Consider the following 22,611-nt stretch of genomic DNA (forward strand, 5'->3'; position numbering starts at 1 on the left):
AAGATAAATTTCTCTTTCTCTCTACATATAAGCTTTACTGGTTTTGTTTCTCTAGAGAACCCAGACTAACACATTTGGTACTGAGAGAGTGAGGTGCTGCTCTGACAGATACCTAAAATATGGAAACAGGAGTGGAGTACATCCTTGACCCGAGACGCTGGCAGAGAGACCCTGGCATATGGCATGACAAACAGCAGGAGCAGAGAAAGAGACCAGCATGAGAGACAACAGGAGCAGAGCCCAGAGACTGGCATGAGAAATGGTGGTAGCAAAGCCGAGAGAACCGGAATGAGACAGTGACAGCCTTACCAGCCCACGAAGGAGAAAGCTTGATGCCTTTGGTTAGGCGGCTTCCTGGTGGAGTGGGTTGCCTTCGGGCATTAATTGGAAAAAAGACCAGCATGAAAGGCAATAGCAGGTTGGCCGGCCCATGAAGCAAGAAAGCTGAATGCTTTTGGGGCAGGAAGATTCCCGGCGGAGTGGGTTGCCTTCAGCATTAATCAGCAGAAGCAGAGAGACCAAGGAAATGGAAGCAGAGCTCCCTCAGCCTGAAAGGGTAGGACCATGGCCTTTGGGGGTGGAACAACCACAGCCCCCTAGGTTTCAAAGAGCCAGGCCTTCACCAACTTGGTTCTGGAGTATGGGGCTGCTCATTCATGTGAGCCAGTGGGATGGAGCCATAGCTAATGCCCAAGAATGAGGGGGCGGGGCTGCCATGCCTAAGAGGGAGAGGAACAGGGCCCAATAGGCCAAGGGAGTGAGGTCACCACTCAGGAACTAGGGGACTGGAGTGGGCGAGACCTGTACAGATACCACCCATTGAAGATCTATACAGGTGCCAAGTTGACAAGGGGTGGAATTGTGGTGGTTATGTTTGTATGTCAACTTGGCTAGGCCTGGTTGAGTGGCTGGGCAGCTGATGGTAGTTATTCTCCATGATAAGACTGGCAATCAGCTCCATGGTGGGATCTACCACAAGCAGCTGAGTAGCTCCTTTGGGTCTGTGGTCTGATTCCTTTATATAAGCAGCAGCTTTTGGAATGATCTCTAGTTTATGGCACACTTGAACCCTGCATATAGCCATGTCATTGCTCAGCAGCTTGCCATCCTCTGCCGACCCTGGGACTTACAAAGGACTTGAATTGAATTAATGGCCTGCTGTGTGGTTTGGTAACATCAGGACTGTGCCTTTTTTACTTGTCAACTTTGGGCTTGGCAGCCTCAGCAGCCAGCAGCTGTTCGAGTGAAGAAAAGCCTCTAGCTTCAGTGGGCCAGGACCTGCAGGCAGAGCTGAAGCCCAAGGTTGAGGGGCTTTCACCCAGCCCCTAGATCCTGGCACTTTGAATTTGGACTTCTAGCCTCCTGAACTGTAAGAGAATAAACTCCTGTTTGTTTAGGCCATCCCATTTGTGGTATATCCTTGTCAGAGTGGTACTAGGTAACCAGAACAGTCAGTAACAGCAACTCTCCAAAATGGCTGCCAAACTCCATCTTGTTTAGCCAAGCTATTCCCCTTGTAAGAACTACAAGCCATTCCCCTGTCTCCCCTTGACACATATTCCCATTACCCCCGTCATATATTAACCACCTTCTCTGTAACACATTAACCCATCCTTAGAATAGTTTCAAGCCATAAAACTTGCTAACAGCAGCACCTTATCAAAGCATACATGGGGTGGTAGTCATAGAACACTGTCCAGGGCCCCATCCTAATCAGGACCCAGAACCACTAAGTCTGAAACCAGTCACACAGTCCTCTATTTCCAGTCACATAGCCCCCATCCCCAACTCCCCAAACTCAGGCATAAGTATCCCTGCAAAGTGGGAGGGGGTTAGTAGTCATCTTGGATCCATTCAAGCCTGTCACTGCTGGTTGCTAAATTGCTAGCAACATTTGTAAGTCTGCTTTCTCTGTCTTTATAATCCCCTCTCCCTATTCTTTTATTTCTCTCTTCTGAATAAATGTTCATGTCTCTGACTACGCCTCCTGGGAAGTTTTTTGAATTTTTGCTATCTACTCAGGAGGAAGTTTTAACCTCTTTGGAAAATTCCTCTAACATCCTGCAAACTTTACTTCATCCTCATCATTCAGGTTCTATCTCTTCAAATCTTACAAAGTTCCCTATGAACAGTACTACAATGTTGTAATTTTTAAAAATTTATTATTTGTGTTTCAACTTTGATATGAAAAATATGCTTCATAATATGTGCCCTCAATGTAGAACTGGACTAATCCTTAGTATTTCTCATAGAAACAGAAACAATAAATATACATCTGTGATAATTTTCTTCATGTTTTTTCCTCTCTGACAAATATTCACCGGACTTCTGTACTTTACAAAAGCAATTTTCAGAACTACTTTAAAAGACATAGAAAATCATTTATAATTGAGACTGCATTTTGTCAAGAGTAGTTCTATTTGACTTCTACAGATACAATAGCTTGGAGGGGGAGAGGATACTTGAGACTGGTAAAGAATACAAATCAAAACCAAACCAAACCTACTGCCATCGAGTCTATTCCAACTCATAGCAACCCCCACTAGGTTTCTAAGGCACTAAATCTCTACAGAAGCAGACTGTCCATCTTTCTTCCACAGAGCAGCTGGTGGGTTTGAACGACCAACCTTCTGGTTAGCAGTCAAATGCCTTAGGCACTGTACCACCAGAGCTCCTTAAGAACACAAAGGGGACTAAAAATATATCTGTATGTATAAATATGTGTGTGTGTGTGTGTGTGTGTATATATATATATGAATAAAAATATGTGTCTACATATATAAACATATATAATACATACACACACACAATTCTTAAGAGTAGAGCGTATATAAAAATTAAATTTTTATGTACTTTTTTATGTAAATTATTTCAGGATTAAAAAACCACAAAGCTGGAGAGGATGTCATAAAGTGGATGGATATGCTCAACTACTGCTGGCCACATATTACATAAATTCTTTTAAAGTTCAAATCTTTGACACAAGAAATTCAAGATAAAATTCATGTTCAAATACACTTATCACTAAAAAATTTCTAACAGTAAAAAACAAACAACCACCTATAAATATCAAACAATAAGAAATTAAATGAATTATGATAAATTCATAAAACGAAGTATTATATAGGCATTAAAAAGAGATTTTACAAAGAAAGGAACATTTTGAGAAAATGTGATTGGTATAGCTGCATAACACAACACAAAACAAACAAAAACATCCTATCCACATAGGAAAAATACTGGTAGAAAATATGCCAAGTATTTAAACAGCTTTCTCTCAGTAGTAGGTCTCTGGATCATATATATTTTATAATTTATTTTTTCTTACTGTTGAGAATATACACAGCAGAATATACGCCAATTCAACAATTTCTATAGTTACAATTCAGTGACAGTGATTACACTCTTTAAGTTATACAACTAATCTTACTCTTCTCTTCTGAACTGTTCCTCTTCCATTAACATAAACTCACTGCCTTCTGAGTTTCCTATCTAACCTTTCAAGTTGTTGTTGTCAATTTGATCCTATATAGATGGGTTTTCAAAGAACATAATGCTCAAGAAAGACACTGTTTAGTAGCTAAACTATTGTTTGACTTTAAGAAGACTTCAGAGGATATTTTTGGCTTAAGGTTTAAAGATTGTCTCAAAGCAATAGTTGCAGAGATTGATCCAGCCTCCATGGCTCCAGAAAGTCTGCATCCCATGAGAATTTGAAATTTTGTCTGCATTTTCTCCCTTTGGAAGACTCTTCTATACACTTTTTGATCAAAACATTATTTTAAAGTTCCTTTTAAAATTGTATAGTAACTCGACGTTATTTCCTTATATATAAAAAATGTTTAATCTTCCTTTAACCCTTTTTTTTTTCCTTGTCTTTCAGAACATGAGAGCACATAAATTAAGTCAGACCACTATCAAAAGAAGTAAGTAGAAGCAATACTGACTTAAACGCCTTTGTTGTTGTTATTACTATTGTTAGCTGCCATCAAATCAACCCCTGACTCATGGCTATCCCATGAGCAGATCCACAGGTTTTCATTGGCTTAATTCTTGGAGGTAGACCACTAGGACTTTTTTCTTAATCTATCTTAGGCTGAACACTCTGCTGAAATCTGTTCAGTATTATAACAACACTCAAGATAGCTGGTGGCTGTGCATGAGGTATACTGACTGGGAAGAGAACCCAGGTCTCCTACATGAAAGATGGGAATTCTTCATAATAATTTATCAAGGAGTTTGAAATTCTCAAGTTAGCTCCTATTAACAGCATATAAAGTAGATAAAGTACATAGTAGGAAAATGAGTTAAAAGAGCTATGTAATCTTTCTAATATCAACTTTAAAAAATAACACAGACAAGATTCAAACTCCACATATGAGCTCTTTTAACATAGCCTTTCTGAAAAAGTCAGGTAACATTAGGGATCAGAAATCATGCCACTATTCAAGGTAAAGTAATGGCTCAGGAACCATATATTCAGATATCAAAGACACAACTTTAAAACTAAAGCAATTTGCAACTCCATCCAAAAATCTTATTTTTGAATCTGTCTTCATTAAATCTGAGCTGAATATAAAAGATTAAATAGGTAATCTGATTGGAGTAGAGACTATAAGACTCAAAGATACTGTAGAAACGATGGTAATATTAAACACACATAATAAAATGAATTACATACTCATCAGAGATATCCATATATGGAGAATCAAATAATGCTTTGAAATATTTCAGACCTAAAATCTAAATAAAATACTGTATTGTTTGGAAAATGTGCCTTAAAAGTAGTAATACAACCCACATATATCTATTGGAAACTAAAGATGAGCTATAAAACCAAGAATCACAAGAGAAGAGAAAAAAACAATAACAGCTGCAAATATTATAAGGCAAGGGGCAACAAGCATTTCTAACTCAAAATTAAATGTATATATCAGTAACAGTTAACGAAGAAAAGATTGCAAACCACAGACACAAAACATTTGTTTTGAGGAAACCCAAATAACTCTTACCATATGTTCCCAATACTTTCAGTTGCCTACCAACATAGATCCTGTTTTGTTTGCTCTGATATAATCTTAACATGACATCTAACAACTTTATAAGCAAGTGATCTGAAACAACTCTCTACAGAAACACTGGACACTATATATTAGGAATGATATGCTGTATATTATGAATGATTCAAAAAGTTTTGAAGAATTTACTCAAGGAATTATCAGTCTATAAAGTGAACATGTATACAACAGCTGAATATGGAAAATCCTGTAAGAAAATCATAAAGTGTTGAAAATGAGGAAAAATTATCCTCAGTTGGCAGACAGAAAGAAGTTATATTTGTCCTGAGAACTGAAGACTAGGAGCTATTTCAAGATAGTTATGTACCTTAGCATGTATGTGATGTGCCAATATGCTACTTAGGATTAAAAACAAAAAATACAGAAGGCAAAAGTTATGTTTTGTTTTCACCATCCAGTTTCTACCACAAGTTCAAACATGTACATGAAGTTAATTGACTTTTGATTTCCTCCTGTTCTAGACATTTTATCTACCATAATAAAACTTGAGCATTTCCTTGGAAAACTAAAGAATACAAACTTAACCTTGGAAAATAAAGAGTAAATATTTTCAAATTTTTACCAAAATTTCATTAGAGTAGCAACAATCCGGGAGCTCTGGTAGCACAGTGCCTAAGGCACTTGACTGCTAACCAGAAGGCTGGCGGTTCAAACCCACCAGCCACTCCTGGAAAGGAAAGTTGGGCAATCTACTTCCGTTGTGATACTGCCTCGGCAACCCAAGGAGGGGTTGCTATGAGTCGGGTCCGACTCGATGGCAAATAACAACAGCAGGAGCAACAATCCTATCAGCTTCCTTTATGTATCCCTAACAAAGGAAAAGTAGCAGAATATCCTATCTTGACTTCATTGTTGTTATGTGCCGTGGAGTCGGACCCTACTCATAGCGACCCCTCCTTGGGTTTCCAAGGCAGTATCACTATGGAAGTAGATTGCCCCATCTTCCTTCTGAGGAGTGGCTGGTGGGTTTGAACCACCAGCCTTCTGGTTAGCAGTCAAGTGCCTTAGGTACTACGCTACCAGAGCTCCCATTTTGACTTCAGGAGCATATAAATTTACTGTCCTTTGGCCAAAGCTTTCAGAAAATCCTCAGCCTTAACTTGAAGATACAAAAGATAGTGATACTGTGGGTTTGACTTTAATACTAGATTTGTTTATATCCTATTTCACTTAAAACTACAATCTTCTGAAAAATAATTGATTATGGAAACTACCATTTTAAAGTCTTGCCTACAACATCATCTTTCATCCTACCATGTACTGAATAAAGACATGTTTTTTACTTGAAAGTTTAAGTATGGTTATTGTGTGTGTGTTACTATTGCAGTTTTAAATGATTAATCTTGCAATACCAACTATAGTAGTAAAATTCTGCTAAAATGGCTGAATTGAACCCTAATGAAGCCAATGCTGAAAGGCAAAACACTGCGTTTCTCCAAAATATAACTCACAATTCCAAAACCATATCCTACCTCATAGAGGATAGAAAAAGATAGCTATACTGTGTGGGTTTGACTTTTATACTGGATTTGTTTATATTCTATTTCACTTAAAACTACAATCTTGTGGAAGATTATCTGAGTTTATGTATTCATATTTCTTCCCTCCATTAATGTCTACTCTTTGAATATAACTTTTCTTGTGCATAAACTTGCATATTGAAATGACCAGTTACTATATCTATTGTATTTTCAAATATAATTGCTTCTGTATTCCAATTATTAAAATAAAATGTTTGGAATTTGTTAAGTGATACTACAAACATGTAGTTTATATATGTTGTTGTTGTTGTTATGTGCCGTCGAGTCGGACCCAACTCATAGCAACCCCTCCTTGGGTTTCCGAGGCAGTATCACTACGGAAGTAGATTGCCCCATCTTCCTTCCAAGGAGTAGCTGATGGATTTGAACCACCAGCCTTCTGGTTAGCAGACAAGTGCCTTAAGCACTACACTACCAGAGCTCCCTAGTTTATACATAGTTTACAATAAATATCCTGTTTATATAACTATTTTATGCCTGGCCACTCCTCGGAAGGAAGGTTGGGCAATCCTACTTCCGTAGTGATACTGCCTCAGAAACCCAAGGAGGGGTCGCTATGAGTCAGGGATGACTCGACAGCACATAACAACAACAACAACAATTTTTCAAACAATAAAGTTCATTTCTGATTTCCAGTAGTCATTTTATTGATGAATTAAAGATAATATTTCATAAAATCTATTTTTCAAAATCAGTTATAAAATTGATGTCTATAAAAGCTCAGTTTAATCTAAATTTTGAACCAGAAGAAGGTTCACTTTTTGACGCAAACACACTGTCATAAGTCAGATTATCTCATGACCTCAATGTGAAACTTCAAAAAGTTCACCAATTTTTTTTATTTCAACCAGAAGTTAGTTACTTTACACCTGACTGGTTCTTAAAAACAAATTTAAATGCTTGCTTTCACATGTTAGGTGCATTTCCTTATCTGGTAGAATAACCATATCTGAATATTAAAGGAAAATATAAATAACATTATCTTTGCTGTGCAAATTAGAAATGCCTTTGGGATAAGAAAAGGCCTCCAGGTAGTTTCAAATAAGTAGATGAAGAAGTGTATTTCATGTTTAGCTTACTTTCCAACTACTTTAAATACTATTGATCTCAGCATTGTTTATATATAATTATATCTAATTCATCCTCCTTTGAAACATTTATTTTTGATGATAACATGAAAATTTACCAAAGGGAGTGAGAGGAATAGGTAAGCCTTTCCTTTCACTGAATGTCCAAAGATGACTGTTAGCACATCATGTGAACATTTTAAAGTTACCCTAATTGTTTATTCTATTGCTTGTGATTCTATTTAAATATTTACATGCTTTTTCTCATATTTTAAAAGTAAAACATTTGTTCATAAGTAACTTTTTAATGCTACAAGAGAGTTTTTAAAAGTCTGTAGTAAAATACCACAATCCTATTCAATCAGTTTTTGTGCTCACCCTTTTCTTCCAGGTTTATCTTCTTCTGAATAAACTTATAAAATGATAAATTCATTAAAAGAATGATGATTACTCAGAGATACATTCACATGACATATTGTATATATCTACCATCTACAATAAAAATGTTGTTGTTGTTGTTATGTGCCCCCGAGTCGGTCCTGACTCATAGCGACCCCTCCTTGGGTTTCCCAGGCAGTATCACTATGGAAGTAGATTGCCCAACCTTCCTTCTGAGGAGTGGCTGGTGGGTTTGAACCGGCAGCCTTCTGGTTAGCAGTCAAGTGCCTTAGGCACTACTCTACCAGAGCGCCTACAATTAAAATAATTTAGATTTATAAATAGTATAAAAACATTTGCATTATTAATTATATATTTATATCCCCCCACAAAATAAGTTGATAATTATTTCTGTAGGAGACTCAAAAGGCTGTATTTGAATATGAGAGTCAATATTAGTGTGGATTCTGGGATATCAATGTCCATGCATGGATGTAATTAAGATTCTGTGTAGACACAAACCCTCTAGTAACAACTAATGTCCTATTTCACTTGGCTTTATGAATAACTTTATCAATTTATGAGTAATTATATCGATATATGAGGAGCCCTGGTGGTACAATAGCTAAAGCAATTCAGCTGCTAACCAAAAGGTCCAGAGTTCTAATCCACCTAGCCACTCCGCCAAAGAAAGATGAGGTATATAGTCTGCTTCCATAAAGATTTACACCCTTGGAAACCCCATGGGGGAGTTCTATTCTGTCCTATAGCGTTGCTATGAGTCAGAATCGACTTGATGGCAGTGGGTGTATATCAGTTTTATAGACCTTAGAACCTATCTCAGATAGGCCCTTCCCATTATAATTACCTGATTAATTACGTACAACTGAATAAAGCTCTGGGGTAGATACGGCAAACAGGTTATCTTTCCTATGCAAAATCCTAGCAGTGTACTATCTAGAATATTGTTCTGAAGTTAATTCTGGGCTCAGCAGAAAAGAGCGTTGTGACTGATCAGTAAAGCTTGCTATGGGCATGAAGAGAAAAGTGTGCCAAAAAATGCTAGTTATCTGCCACTCTTCCTCCTGGGTAAAATTTTCTCTTTTCAAACTGTGTAAACCCCAGTCTCAATAGTAGACTCCAATACCATCAAATTACTCACATGAATTAACTCACCAAATATAGTTCCATAAACAAGTGTAAGTTGTTTTAAAACATGGTGTTCTTCCACTCCCAGGAAGATGGAGAAGAAATACTTTTTTCCCTGTTCCTCCCAGTTAAATACAACTAAAAACCAAAGGAATTATATATAAAACAAACATAAGAAGACAGAGGAAAAGAAGACAGGCTGATAAGGATGGAATGACAGTGAGTTCCCTGCATTTCATTTTGGTCTTATACTCAGAGCATGAAAAGCTAAAAATCCAGAAATGCCAGTGGGTACAAACCAAAAAAGTCCCAATGAAAGTCTGCTCTCTCTAGTCAAAGGACCAGGAAAGGGGCAAACTAGTAAGACAGAAAACTTTTAGACAATAACCACTCTACTTTAGCCAAATGCCATAGAAAACAATGTGTTCCTACCACCCTCCACATCAGCAAATGCTGAATGAGAGGCTAGATTCCCATCCTCTTCAGAGTATAATGAGGAGTCCCAAACCCCTAATTCTCTGGCAGGATAGTTTCTGAGTAGGACAAGTAGGGAGCCAGGACATGCTTCTCCACCAGGTAATGAGACCTCCTTCTCCTCCTTACTGGGGCAGTACCAAAGAAGGCATAATGGAGAGTCAGGGCTTTCACCACCACCCAGCAGTAACAAGATTCCTCCCATGGTGTCAGTGGCGGCCACATGGGAAGCAATAACAATGGAGAATGGGATGCCCAAACCTACTCAGCATTAACAAGTCTTTCCCCTTTCCTCAGGTGTCAGCAAAAGTTGAGTGGGTAACCTGGACTCCTAATCCACCATGGCAATAAAGAGGCAGTGCTACCCAGTCCCCTGATGGAGCAGTATCAGAGAAACTAGCTCATACATGTAGGATTAAATAAGACACAGAGACTTGTAATAGCATACTCAAAATGGCCCACTTCAATAAAAAATACTTGTCATACCAAGAACTAAAAATATCTCAACCTTAATTTTAAAAATACATAAAACAGAAAAATCAAAAAATGACAACATCGAGAGAAATTCAGAATTATCAGACAATTTTAAAGCAGCCATCGTGAAAATACTTCAAGGAGCAGTTAGGAACACACATGAAACAAGTCAATAGTCTCAGTAAAATAAATAAATAAAGTCTCAGTAAAGAAGTAGAAGGTACAAAGAAGAACCAAATGGAAATTGTAGAACTGAAAAATACAATGAAATACAAACTCAAAGGATAGGCTCAACAGCACAGAGAGGAAAAAGAGGAAAGAATCAGAGAACAGGAGGATAGAAGAAGAGAAATCAATCTGAACAATAGAGAGAAAACAGACTGAAATAAAATGAACAGAAGCTCAGAGACCTGTGAGATTATAACAAAAATCTAATATTCTGGTCACTGGAGTCCTGGAAGAAAGAGTATAGAAAGAGGGGGTAAATGAGTATTTAATAATAGCCAAAAAATTGTCAGGTTTGGGAAAAGACACAAACATACAGATGCAAGTAGCTAAGCAAACTTCAAACAATATAAACACAAAGAAATTTCCACAAAGACATACCATAAACCTAAAGACTAAGAAAAAATCTTGAAAGAAGCAACAGAGTATTGCACCTCCCCTGTAAGGGAACAATGACTCAAATGACAGTAGACTTTCTATCAGAAACCATGGAGGCCAGCAAAGAGTGGCACAAAATTATTCAAATGTTGAAAGAAATGAACTAGTAAACAAAAGTATCTAATACGAATAATCTTCAAGAATTAAAGGAAAACCAAGATATTCTTATATGCAATAAAACTAAAAGAATTTGTCATCAAGAGACCAACCAAAAGAGAATGGCTAAATTAAGTTCTTTAAACAGAAAATAAATGTTAAAAGGAAAAATCTTGGAACATCAAGAAGCAATGAAGAAAACAGTAAGAATAAAACTATGTGTAGATACAGCACACTTTCCTTTCTATTCTTTAGTTTTCTAACTTATATTTGATGATTGAAACAAAAATAGTAATATCTAATGCAGTTATAAGTGGAGGTGAGGGTGGAACTAAAGTAATAGAGAGGGAATTTCATAGCACTAAATGTCTACATTAGAAAGGAGAAAAATTCTCAAATCAATAATCTAAGATTCTACCACAAGATGCTAGGAAAAACAAAAGAAACCCAAAGCAAGTACAATAAAGGAAATCATAAAGATAAAAGCAGAAAATAATGAAAACAAAAAAATAAAGAAAAATCAATGAAACAAAGACCTAGCTTTTTGAAAAGTCAATAAATTAGCAAATTTCTAGCAAGAATGACAATTTAAAAAGAGAGAGAGAAAGGAGACATATTTTATAAATATCAGAAATGAAACAGGGATATCATAAAACTCTACAGGCATCAAGAGGATAATAATGGAACACTGTGGCGCTCTGGTGGTATAATGCCTAACCCATTGGACTGCTAATCAGAAGCCTGATGGTTCAAACCCACCAGCCACTCCTCAGAAGGAAGACTGAGCAATCTACTTTCATAGTGATACTGCCTCAGAAACTCAAGGAGGGGCCGCTATGAGTCGGATTAGACTCGACAGCAGTGAGTTTGGTTTTTTTGAGTGGTGGACAATTTCACATACTTAAATTTGACGTCAATAAAATAGAACAATTCCTAAAAATGCATAAAGTACCATAACTTATCTAACTGGAAACAGGTCATTTAAATGGCTCTATGAAATTGAGTTCATAATTTTAAAACTCCCCCAAAAAAGGAATCTCCAGACCAAAATGGTTTCCTTAGAGTTCTATCAAACATTTAAAGAATTAATATCAATTCTACATAATTTCTTCCAGAATATAGAAAAGAAAGGAGCATTTCCCAACTCATTTTATGAAGCTATTCGTACTCTGATACCAAAAACGAACAAGGACAGTGAAAAAAAAAGAAACTACTACTGACCAATATCCTTCACGATTTAGAAGAAAAATACCTGTTAGTAACCTGTATTTAACAATATATTTAAAAAAAAAGAAAAAGAAAAGAAATACACATCATAATCAAAATTTTTATTCCAGATACACAAAGCTACTTCAGTTTTCTAAAATCAATCAATGCAACCTACCATATATCAAGTGTCTGAAAAGTAAAAATCTCATAATCATATTATTTTATGCAGAAAAAGCATTTAACAAATTTCAAAACTCATTCATAATACAAACTCTTAGAAAACTAGCTATAGAAAATAGGATTTCTTCAACTTAATCAAGAACATTTATAAGATATTTACAACAAATGTTTTGTAAAAGATTCACTGCTTCCCACCTAAGGTCAGGAACAAGGCAAGAACGTCTGCTCTCACCGATGTTGTTCAACATAAAGATTTAATCACAAAATGGCATGAAAAATAAATGCACAAAGATCAGAAAAGAATGAATAAAACTCACCTTATTTGCAGATGACATGATTATCTATGTAAAAAATGCTAAGGTTTCTTAAAAAAAAAAAAATCTAGAACTAGTAAGTGAATTCAGTAAGATTGAATGATAGGAGATAAAAATGCCAAAAGATCAATAATTTTTTTATACACTAGTAATATACACATGGACACTGAAATTAAAAATACAATAGCATTTACAATTGCATGAAAAAAAAAATACTTAGGTGTACATCTAACAAAACACATATAGGACTTAAATGTTGAAAACTACCACATGCTGATGAAACAAATCAAAGGTCTAAATAAATGGAGCATTATACTGTGTCTATATATTAGGAGACTCGGTGTAATAAGTATGCCAATTCTCCCAAATTTTATACAGGCTCAAAGCAATTCTTATCAAAATGCTAGCAAGATTTTTTAAAGGTAGAAGATTCATATAGAACAGCACAAGAGTTAGAAGAGCTAAAACAACTTTGCAATCATAATGTATTTTATCCCAAAAAACAAAAACAAATCCACTGCCATCGAGTCCATTCTCACTCAGCGATCCTAGAGGACAGAGCAGAACTGTCCCATAGGGTTTCCAGGCTATAAATCTTTACAGAAGCAGCAGCTGGTGGGTTCAAACCAACAACCTTTTGGTTAGCAGCCAAAAATGCTTTAACCGCTGTGCCATCAGCAATCCTTAATGTATTATGTAACTGTGGTAATTAAGGCAGTGTGGTAGAGCAAAGAGAGAGACACAGTTCAAAGGAACACACCAGAGAATCAAGAAATACATCCATGTAACTATGCCCAACAGATTTCAGACAAAGGTGCAAAACAATTCAGTGGAGGAAGAATAGCAACAATATGTTGTAGCAATTGAATATCCACAGGCAAAAAAACAAACAAACAAACAAAAAAAAAAACCCTCAAATGAAGCATGAACTTAAATACAAAACATAGAAATACAAAACTTTGGGAAAAAAAGGAGGAAATCTTTAGGATTTAGAGCTACACAGTTCTGAAACATGATTAATAGCACAATTCATAAAAGAAAATATTAGTAAATTGGACCTCATAAACATTTAAAACTTTATTTTGCAAAAAACCCTGTTAAGAGGATGAAAAGACAAGGTACAAACTCAGAGAAAATATTTGCAACAATATACTAGTCTTTGAGACTAGTATCCAAAATAAATAAACAACTCTCAAAACTCAACAGTAAAATAACCAACAATTCAATCACAAAATGGGCATAAGACATGAACAAACATTTCACCTAAGAGAACATAAGGATGAAAATGTAAAGATCTTAAATATCATTAGTCATGGAGGAAATGCATATTAAAACAATAGAGCAAAGTAAGAATGCATGTTTCTAGCTCCATAAATTTCATTATTTCCAAGACTTTCAACTTAACAGAGCCCTTTAATAATGGCTTTTCCCATCACATACTTGCTTACTGATAACCTTAAGAACTGTTGGTAATTTCTTAAAGCTCAGTGTTCCAGTTCTCTTCTTACTTGAGCCAGTTCCATTAACAGAACTGATAGGAGCTCTAGTGAACCTGTACATGTTGAAGTGTAGAATATGAAGGCAGAGTTACTCAAAACACAGGACTACCAATTGTTTTGTTACTTGTCTACCATGATACAATGAGCTTACACCACAATGTAAATGTAAATCAACTACAATAATAAGGGTACTTTCTTTCAGATGACTTTTTTTCCCTGTAGTAAGACTTTAAGGAGCCTTGGTGGCACAGTGGTTAAGTGCTTGGCTGCTTACCTAAAGGCTGGCAGTTCAAACTCACCAATGCTCAGTGAGAGAAAAACGAGGCATTCTACTTACATAAAGATTAGAGTCTTGGAACCTCACAGGTCAGTTATACTCTATCCTACAGGCCATTATGAGTCAGAATCAATTTAATGGCACTGGGTTTGGTTTTGGTTTGGGAAGATTTTCTCAATGAAGAAAGCATAGGGTTGATTTACATTTTGGAATGCTGGCATATGCCCCCTATTGTTTACTACCAAAACAAATCTATAGCTCATACTCTGACCAATGACCAACAAAAATGAATACCAAATAATTAGGTAAGAAAGAATGTAAGAACTAATAGCATTTAAAAAAAAAAAAAAAAGGAGGGAGGCACATGGGGGATATAGAGTAATAAGCAATAGTCAAACTGTGGATGAATTAGCAGCAGAGGGGAAAAAAAAGTAAGTCATTTCCTGGTATCCTTTGACACAAGCTGCAGTACTTTAAGGCAGCACTACTCAAAATGCAGGACTATGAAAAGTTTGGTCAGCCCACAAAATTATTTAACACAATTTTAGCAGGTAAAATAATAGGACTGTTGCATACTCCATACTCAAAATAAGCCCCTTTACAGACAAAACAATATATTATTAAATTTAGCAAGTCAGGTTGAAGATTTTGTCTATGGGAAAGATACTGGAGTCTTGCTGTAACACATTTTAAGATATCCAAACCAAAGGTGAACAGTACAAGCCCTTATGTTTCCTGATATACTGAGATTCTGTGAAACTTCATGTTATTTTTTTCTTCAGTGTTTATCACTCTTACCTACTGAAGTTGTAATGTTGCTTTATGACATTCAAGGATAAAACAGTGGTTGTACTCTTACGACACTAATAATGTACTGAAATCGGAGTTTACACATAATAGCAAGGGAATGGGATTTGTAGGGCTAACAAACAAGCAATATATCAAAAATGTGGTTTTGACAGTAGCAATTCAAAATGAACTCATAAAATGGCAGGTAATGCGATCCCTTTTCAAGTTAAAAAAAAAAGTTGGCACTAATTCCATTTAATTAACTAGTTTATGTTATTGAAAACAAAAGTTTTATTTCTGTAATAGAATGTTATCACACAAATCAAAAACATTTTGTAAATGTTATATTTTTGTTATAAATTTGTTTGTAGAAAATATTGTTTTCTATAAGGGAGCTCTGTTAGCGTAGTGCCTAAGGCACTTGACTGCTAACCAGAAGGCTGACAGTTCAAACCCACCAGCCACTCCTCGAAAGGAAGATGGGGCTATCTACTTCTGTAGTGATACTGCCTTGGAAACCCAAGGAGGGGTCGCTATGAGTCGGGTCTGACTCAACAGCACATAACAACAACAACAACAACAAACTTGGAAAAAAAAACCAAACTCACTGCTGTTGAGTTGATTTCAACTCATAGCGACCCCTCCTTGGGTATCCGAGGCAATATCTCTATGGAAGTAGACTGCCCAACACTTCTCAGAAGGAAGGTTGGGCAATCTACTTCCATAGTGATATCACCTCAGAAAGCCAAGAAGGGGTCGCTATGAGTCGGATCCAACTCGACGGCAGTGCATTTGGTTTGGTGTCCCACAGACAGTAGTTCTTCATAGCAAAGCACAGAGCTCTATTCCTCTCTCTTAGCACAGTGTCTGATATTCAGACAACACTCAATATTTGTTGAATAAGTAAATGTAGCAGAGATATCTTTTTTAATGATGGCCAAACATGTCTGAATCTCATAGTCTAGTTTCCTTTCATAATTTAGTCTCCCCTAGGCATCCAAGAGGTTAGGCAATCCTACTTCCGTAGTGATACTGCCTTGGAAACCCAAGGAGGGGTCGCTATGAGTCGGGGCCGACTCGATGGCAAATAACAACAACAACAGGCATCCAAGAGGAACTCTAGCTGCTAACAGTAAGGATGGAGATTTAAGTTCACTTAGCCGCTTGGTGGGAGATAGACCCTGATGATCTGCTTCTGTAAAGATTATAGCCAAGAAAACCCTATGAGGCAGTTCTACTGTCACATGGAGTTGCTATGCACTGTAATCAACTCAACAGCACCCAACAAGAATACCACCAGGCATCCAAGCCTACCAGTAACAAGTTTCCTCTAGATATCCATGCAGAAGTTTCTAGAATTTTCATTGGAAACAATTGAAATAAATTTCACAAATTATTTTCTTGGGTGTCTTATACCTTCTTCTGCCTCAATGTGAAGATATAAAATAGAACTGATGTTTAGGAAAGAAATCAATAAGATGTTCAAAACTGAGATACTAAGTGAAGTGCTGAGGTAGAGGATTTGGAAGTTAAGGAAACAGAGGAATTACTGGATTTGAGTGACACTGCAAAAAAAAGAAAGAGAAATTGATTTTCTGTTCAAAAAGAGACCAGAAGATATCAAAGATAACCCTTAAGATGTGAAATTTAGAGACAAAGTAAATGGCATGCCTGTGGTTATAAGAAAGTTAGGTACAAAAACTCGAAGCAGCAGCCCCTAAGTTCTACAGATAATGTACTGAGTTTGAAGGGTGCCAAAAGACATGAATCAGAAATGCCACAGGCAAAGGACATGAAAAAATATTCCACAGAAATGATATAAAATAACTCTTAGGCTTTGTTCATACAAAATAAAGGAATGCAAATGAAAATATTTCAAGATAATCATTTTGACCTTTGAGATAAGGAAACATATGGTTGAACACAGTGCAATGGTCAGACTGTGGAGAAAACAGACAACTTCTTACATAGCTAACCAAAAAAACCAAACCCTCTGCTGTCCAGTCGGTCCCGACTCACAGTGGATTTCTGAGGTGGTATCTCTACGGAAGTAGATTGCCCAATCTTCCTTCTGAGGAGTGGCTAATGGGTTTGAACTGCCAGCCTTCTGGTTACCAGTGAAATGCCTTAAGCACTACGCCATCAGAGCTAGTAGAAGTATAAATTGGTACAACAAAGTCAGCAATTTCACAGTATCTATCACAATTGCAAATGTATATTGTTTGATCCAGTGTATTAGTATCTATAGTATAATACAGTGTAACTATAGTATGTTGTTGTTGTTGTTATGTGCCGTCAAGTCAGACCCGACTCATAGCGACTCCTCCTTGGGTTTCTGAGGCAGTTATCACTACAGAAGTAGATCGCCCCATCTTCTTTCTGAGGAGTGGCTGGTGGGTTTGAACCACCAGCTTCTGGTTAGCAGTAAAGTGCTTTAGCCACGATGCTACCAGAGCTCCCAACTGTAGTATAGTATAACAGATTACTCAAAAACTAAGTAGCTTAAAACAATCATTCATTATCACACAGATATTCAAAGTCAACCATCAGGGCATGGCTTAGCTGAATGGTTGTGGTTCAGAATCTCTAACGAGGCTGCAGTTAAGATGTACAACAAGCCATTAAAAAACGGTTGCTATGGTACAATAAGAAGGAACTGCCAGAAAATCAAGCTGGATTCAGAAGAGAACATGGAATGAGGAATATCACTGCTGATATCAGATGGATCTTGGCTTAAAGCAGAGAATACCAGAAAGATGCTTACTTGTATGCAAAGGTATTCAACTGTGTGGATCATAACAGAGTATAGGTAACCTCATGAAAAATGGGAATTCCAGATCACTTAATTGTGCTCATGAGGAACCTGTATACAGATCAAGAGTTAGTCTTTCAAACAGAACAGGGGGATACTGAATGGTTTTAAATCGGGAAAGGTGTGTGGCAGGGTTGTATTCTTTCACCAGAGTTATTCAATCTATATGCTGAGCAAATAATCTGACAAGCTGGACTCTATGAAGAACACACCATCAGGATTGGAGGAAAATTTATTAACAACCTACAATATGCAGGTGACTTAAGTGATTACTTAAAGTGATAAGGACTTGAAGCACTTACTGATGAAGATCAAAACTATAGCCTTCAGTATGGATTATACCTCACAATAAAGAAAGCAAAAATCCTCACAACTGGACCAAGAAGCAATACCTTGATAGATGGAAAAATACTGAAGTTGTCAAAGATTACATTTCACTTGGATCCACAATCCATGACCACAGAAACAGCAGTCATGAAATCAAATGATATATTGCACTGGGCAAATACGCAGCAAAATATCTCTTTAAATTGTTAAAAAGCAAAAATGTCATTTTGAGGACTAAGGTGCACCTGACCCAAGCCACAGTATTGTCAATCGCCTCATATACGTGCAAAATCTAAACAACGAATAAGGAAGGTGAAAGAGGAATTGATACATGTGAATTAAGGTGTTGGTGAAGAATACTGAATATACCATGGACTGCCAAAAGAATGAATGTCTTGGAAGAAGTATATAGTCAGAATGCTCCTTATAAGCAAGGATGGTGAGACTTTGTCTCATGTACTTTGTTCATGTTATCAGGAGGGACCAGTCCCTAGAGAAGGACATAATGTTCAGTAAAGTAAAGAGTTAGCAAAACCAAGAGGAAGGTTCTCAATGAGACAAACACAGTGGTTGCAACAATTGGTTCAAACACAGCAATGACTGTGAAGGTGGCACAAGACCAGACAATGTTTCATTTTGTTGTGCACAGGATCCTATATGAGTCAGAACCCACTTGACAGAACTTAACAACAACAACAACTTTTCTTGTGATACATTATGTAAATTATAAAATAGAACAACTTAAAAGATAAGATGAACAAATAATGTTTTAACGTTTGCTTCTATCTCAGCCAAGAATACAGAAAAAAAGAAGTTTCGAAAAGCTAAAAAAAAATAAATAAAAAGAAGGTAGTATATAGAAAGGATCACAGACATAACAATTGAAGATCCAGAAATACAACTTCTAAAAGGCCTATTCTGATAAAACACAGAATGAGCCTGAGAGTGATCACATTTCATCTCAAGGATGATTGAGGTAGTAACTGGGTACTTCTACAAAAGATTCAATTCTTATCATCAAAAAGAAAAGATGAATTGATGAATAAGATACACAAGCAACTAAGCAGAAATTGATTAATCTATATTGAGAGTTCAAATAACCAAGGATGATAAAACTAGACAAAGTGAGACATATATCACAGATTTTAAAAAGTCAAATTCCAGACAATATTGGAATGATTCCAGGGCTAGATATTCCAAAGAATATTGTAGCTCAAGTTCTCAAAAATGATATTCAGATTATATAATCATGATTCCTATAAAGGAAAAAAAAAAAAAAGGAAAAGGTATCCATATGCTTAGTTTCTCATTTAGGAAATGTAATGAAATCCATTTAATAGGAAAGCAAGTGTTTTAATGACTATGCTAAGTGTCAGGGGACTACCGTATACTAAATGTTTGATAAGTAGTACCCGGCATCACTCCACTGTTCCTAATGACCAAGGAGAGGCCCAATAATCTACAGTAAATGACGGGGCATCCCCTACAGAGTAATATAGAGTGCTAAGAGAAATCTCTCAACCTATTCCAGGACACTTTCTCCACTCTGGCAAGGTTACGCCAGACTTTCAAGTACATAATGCAATTATCTTAAGAGAAAACTGAGCATTTCATGTCTATGAAATTCCCTACAGGGGTAGTCTATGAAGTAAGACGCCAAACAACACAGATTTCTCCAGTTTAAAACTGGAACTGCTCAAAATAAGCATATGCACTTAGACACACTTAAAAAAAAAAAAAAAAAAGCACTGTAGAAGCTACAGTTTTACAGAATATGAGCATAAGACATGTCCTAGACATGGCCTGTGTATACTGAGTTGGTAAACTGGCACCCCTTGATATAAATCCAATAATTACTTCACACTCCACAAAAAGTTCTTATTTGGAAATCACATGAATCTCTATGATATTAATACAAAGTGTTAAATACTGAAAGGAAACAAATCAACAAACCAAATATCCATGAAGAAATTACTTGGAAGCTCACCTTTCCACAACCAAACTGACTGCTTGTGTGAGATCTGGGTTTGTCACCTGGAGGCGTTTCCACAAAGACCAAACAAATTCTTTATCAGCCTTAAAGAAATAAATGACATATTAAATGCATTGCTTTGTACTTTTATCAGACAAAACAGAACACTATATTAAATAAGTAAATGAAAAACCATAATTACTTGATCCATAATTTCATACCTATTAATATACCGACAGATTCATAAAAAGTGTAACAAGAAAATTTTACTTTTGTGATTTGGATGAAAATTTACAGAGCAAATACACTTTCCATACAGCAGTTCACATACGCTTTGTCTCATGACATTGACCACAGTTTACCACAATGCAACATCTCCCCTCCTACTTCCTCCCGATAGTTACCTCTTCCTGTGTCCATCCCTCCTTGCACTACTGCCCCCTGAGCTATCTCCCTGTGCATAAGCAGCCCTTTGTTCTCCCATACTTGTTCTCTCCAAGGAGTTTATCTACCTCAGGTAAATGTTCAACTCATATACCTGTCTATTGTTCATGGGTTCAATTCCAGACGTGACGAGCAGCTAGGGGCCATAGTCTCAGTGATTCCACCAGGCTCTATCGGACCAGCAAACCTGGCCCCGCCCCCCCTTTTTTTTCCAAATGATTTTGAGTTTTGTTCCACATTGTTCTCCCTCTCTATCCAGGATCTCCTACATAGATCCTCTTCCAAGTGGTTGACAGTAGTAGCTGGGCACCATCTAGTTCTTCTGGTCTCATAGTCGTATAGGCTGCAGATCGGATGGTGTACCAGTTGTTAGGACTAATTGTTTCCATAAATATTTGGTTTCCTTCATTCTTCTTTGCTCTGGACGAGAAGAGACCCATCATTGCATCCAGATGGCAGCTTGCAAGCTTTTAAGATCCCAGTCGCTACTTGCCACAGTAGGAGGTGGAACAATGTTTTGTGTAGTATGTTATGCCAATTGAGCTTGATGTCCTCTGCAACTATGGTCCCGAGCCCACAGGTTCAACTACTCAGTCCCTCTGGGTAGCTGGCTGTGACCAAGCATTGACTACAACCTTGCTCCTTGGCAGCTCCACTATATACCTGCGAATTCACATCATGCACATAAAGTGACTGCTAACCCTATACATGTTCTTAGGTACACTCCCCACTTCATAGATATACCTAATATTTCAGCCTGTCCACCCATCTATCCACCCTTATACCCATGTTTGCCTTCACTGACAATGCCGTACTGTATGTGCAAAAGGGTTCCTCTTTGTTGTCTGCACTTCCCACGTACCTCTCTATGTCTTTCTCTTCCTCAATGCCACTATATTGATCACTCAACATTTGGTACATTGCCCTTCCTTCACCCAAATCAAAACTGAACTCTATCTACCTAACAGTGTTCCCTCCCCTACCCTACCCTCACACCCCTGGTAACTAAGAAAGAAAATGTTCTTTCATAGATAAAAGTTTCCTTGACATTTACAATGACGGACTAATACAATATTTCTCCTTTTGTGATTGACTTATTTCACTCAACATAATGTCCTCCAAGTTCATTCACGTTATGTGGTGTTTTACAGATTCTACATTATTCTTTAGGGTTGCATAGTATTCCATTGTGTGTATGTACCATAGTTTGGATATCCATTCCTCAGTTGATGGACATCTAGGTTGTTTCCACCTTTTGGCTATTGTAAAGAGTGCCACAATGAACATGGGTGTGCATATGTCTGTTCCTGTCATGGCTCTCGCTTCTTTAGGGTATATACCTAGTAATGGAATAGCTGGGTCAAATGGTACTTCTAGTTCCAAATTTGAAGGAATCACCATACAACTTTCCACAATGGTTATACCATTTTACACTCCAACCAACAGTGTATGAGAGTTCCAATCTCTTCACATCCTCACCAGCATTTGTTATTTTCTGTCTCACTGAACTTTGCTACTACTGCTTGAGCAAGAGGGTATCTCATTGTTGTTTTGATCTGCATATTTCTAATAGATAATGATTGTGAGCATTTCTTCATATGTTTGTTGGCCACTTGAATATCATCCTTGGTGAAGTGTCTATTCGTGTCTTCTGTCCATTTTTAAATTAGATTGTTTGTCTAGTTGTTATTGACGTGTTGGAGTTTTCTAAAAATTCTAGAGATAAGTCCCTTGTAAGTATGTCATTACCACATATTTTTCCCCAATCTGAACGTTCTCTTTTGACTCTTTTGGAGAAGTGTTTGGAAGCACATAAAAATTTAATTTTTAGAAGGTCCCAATCATCTGGTTTCTCTTCTGCTGTTTGT

The 22,611-nt window shown here is 36.8% G+C and overlaps 1 protein-coding gene across 1 annotated transcript in view; it reads right to left on the reverse strand.

Moving 5' to 3' along the window:
- LOC103208537 (centlein-like) overlaps nt 1-20,520 on the reverse strand; it is a gene marked incomplete at its 5' end in the record, with an annotated part of 460,544 nt that extends 440,024 nt beyond the window's left edge. Inside the window, 2 exons of the mRNA XM_007954241.2 lie at nt 20,315-20,403; nt 20,502-20,520. Of these exons, the coding sequence (XP_007952432.2) occupies nt 20,315-20,403; nt 20,502-20,520 (108 nt within the window). The remainder of the gene's footprint in view (nt 1-20,314; nt 20,404-20,501) is intronic.
- Between the last annotated feature and the right edge of the window lie 2,091 nt (nt 20,521-22,611).

The sequence above is a fragment of the Orycteropus afer genome, unplaced genomic scaffold, assembly GCF_000298275.1.
Source record: "Orycteropus afer afer isolate SDZICR_OR568_19922 unplaced genomic scaffold, OryAfe1.0 scaffold00450, whole genome shotgun sequence".
Classification (NCBI taxonomy): Eukaryota; Metazoa; Chordata; class Mammalia; order Tubulidentata; family Orycteropodidae; genus Orycteropus; species Orycteropus afer.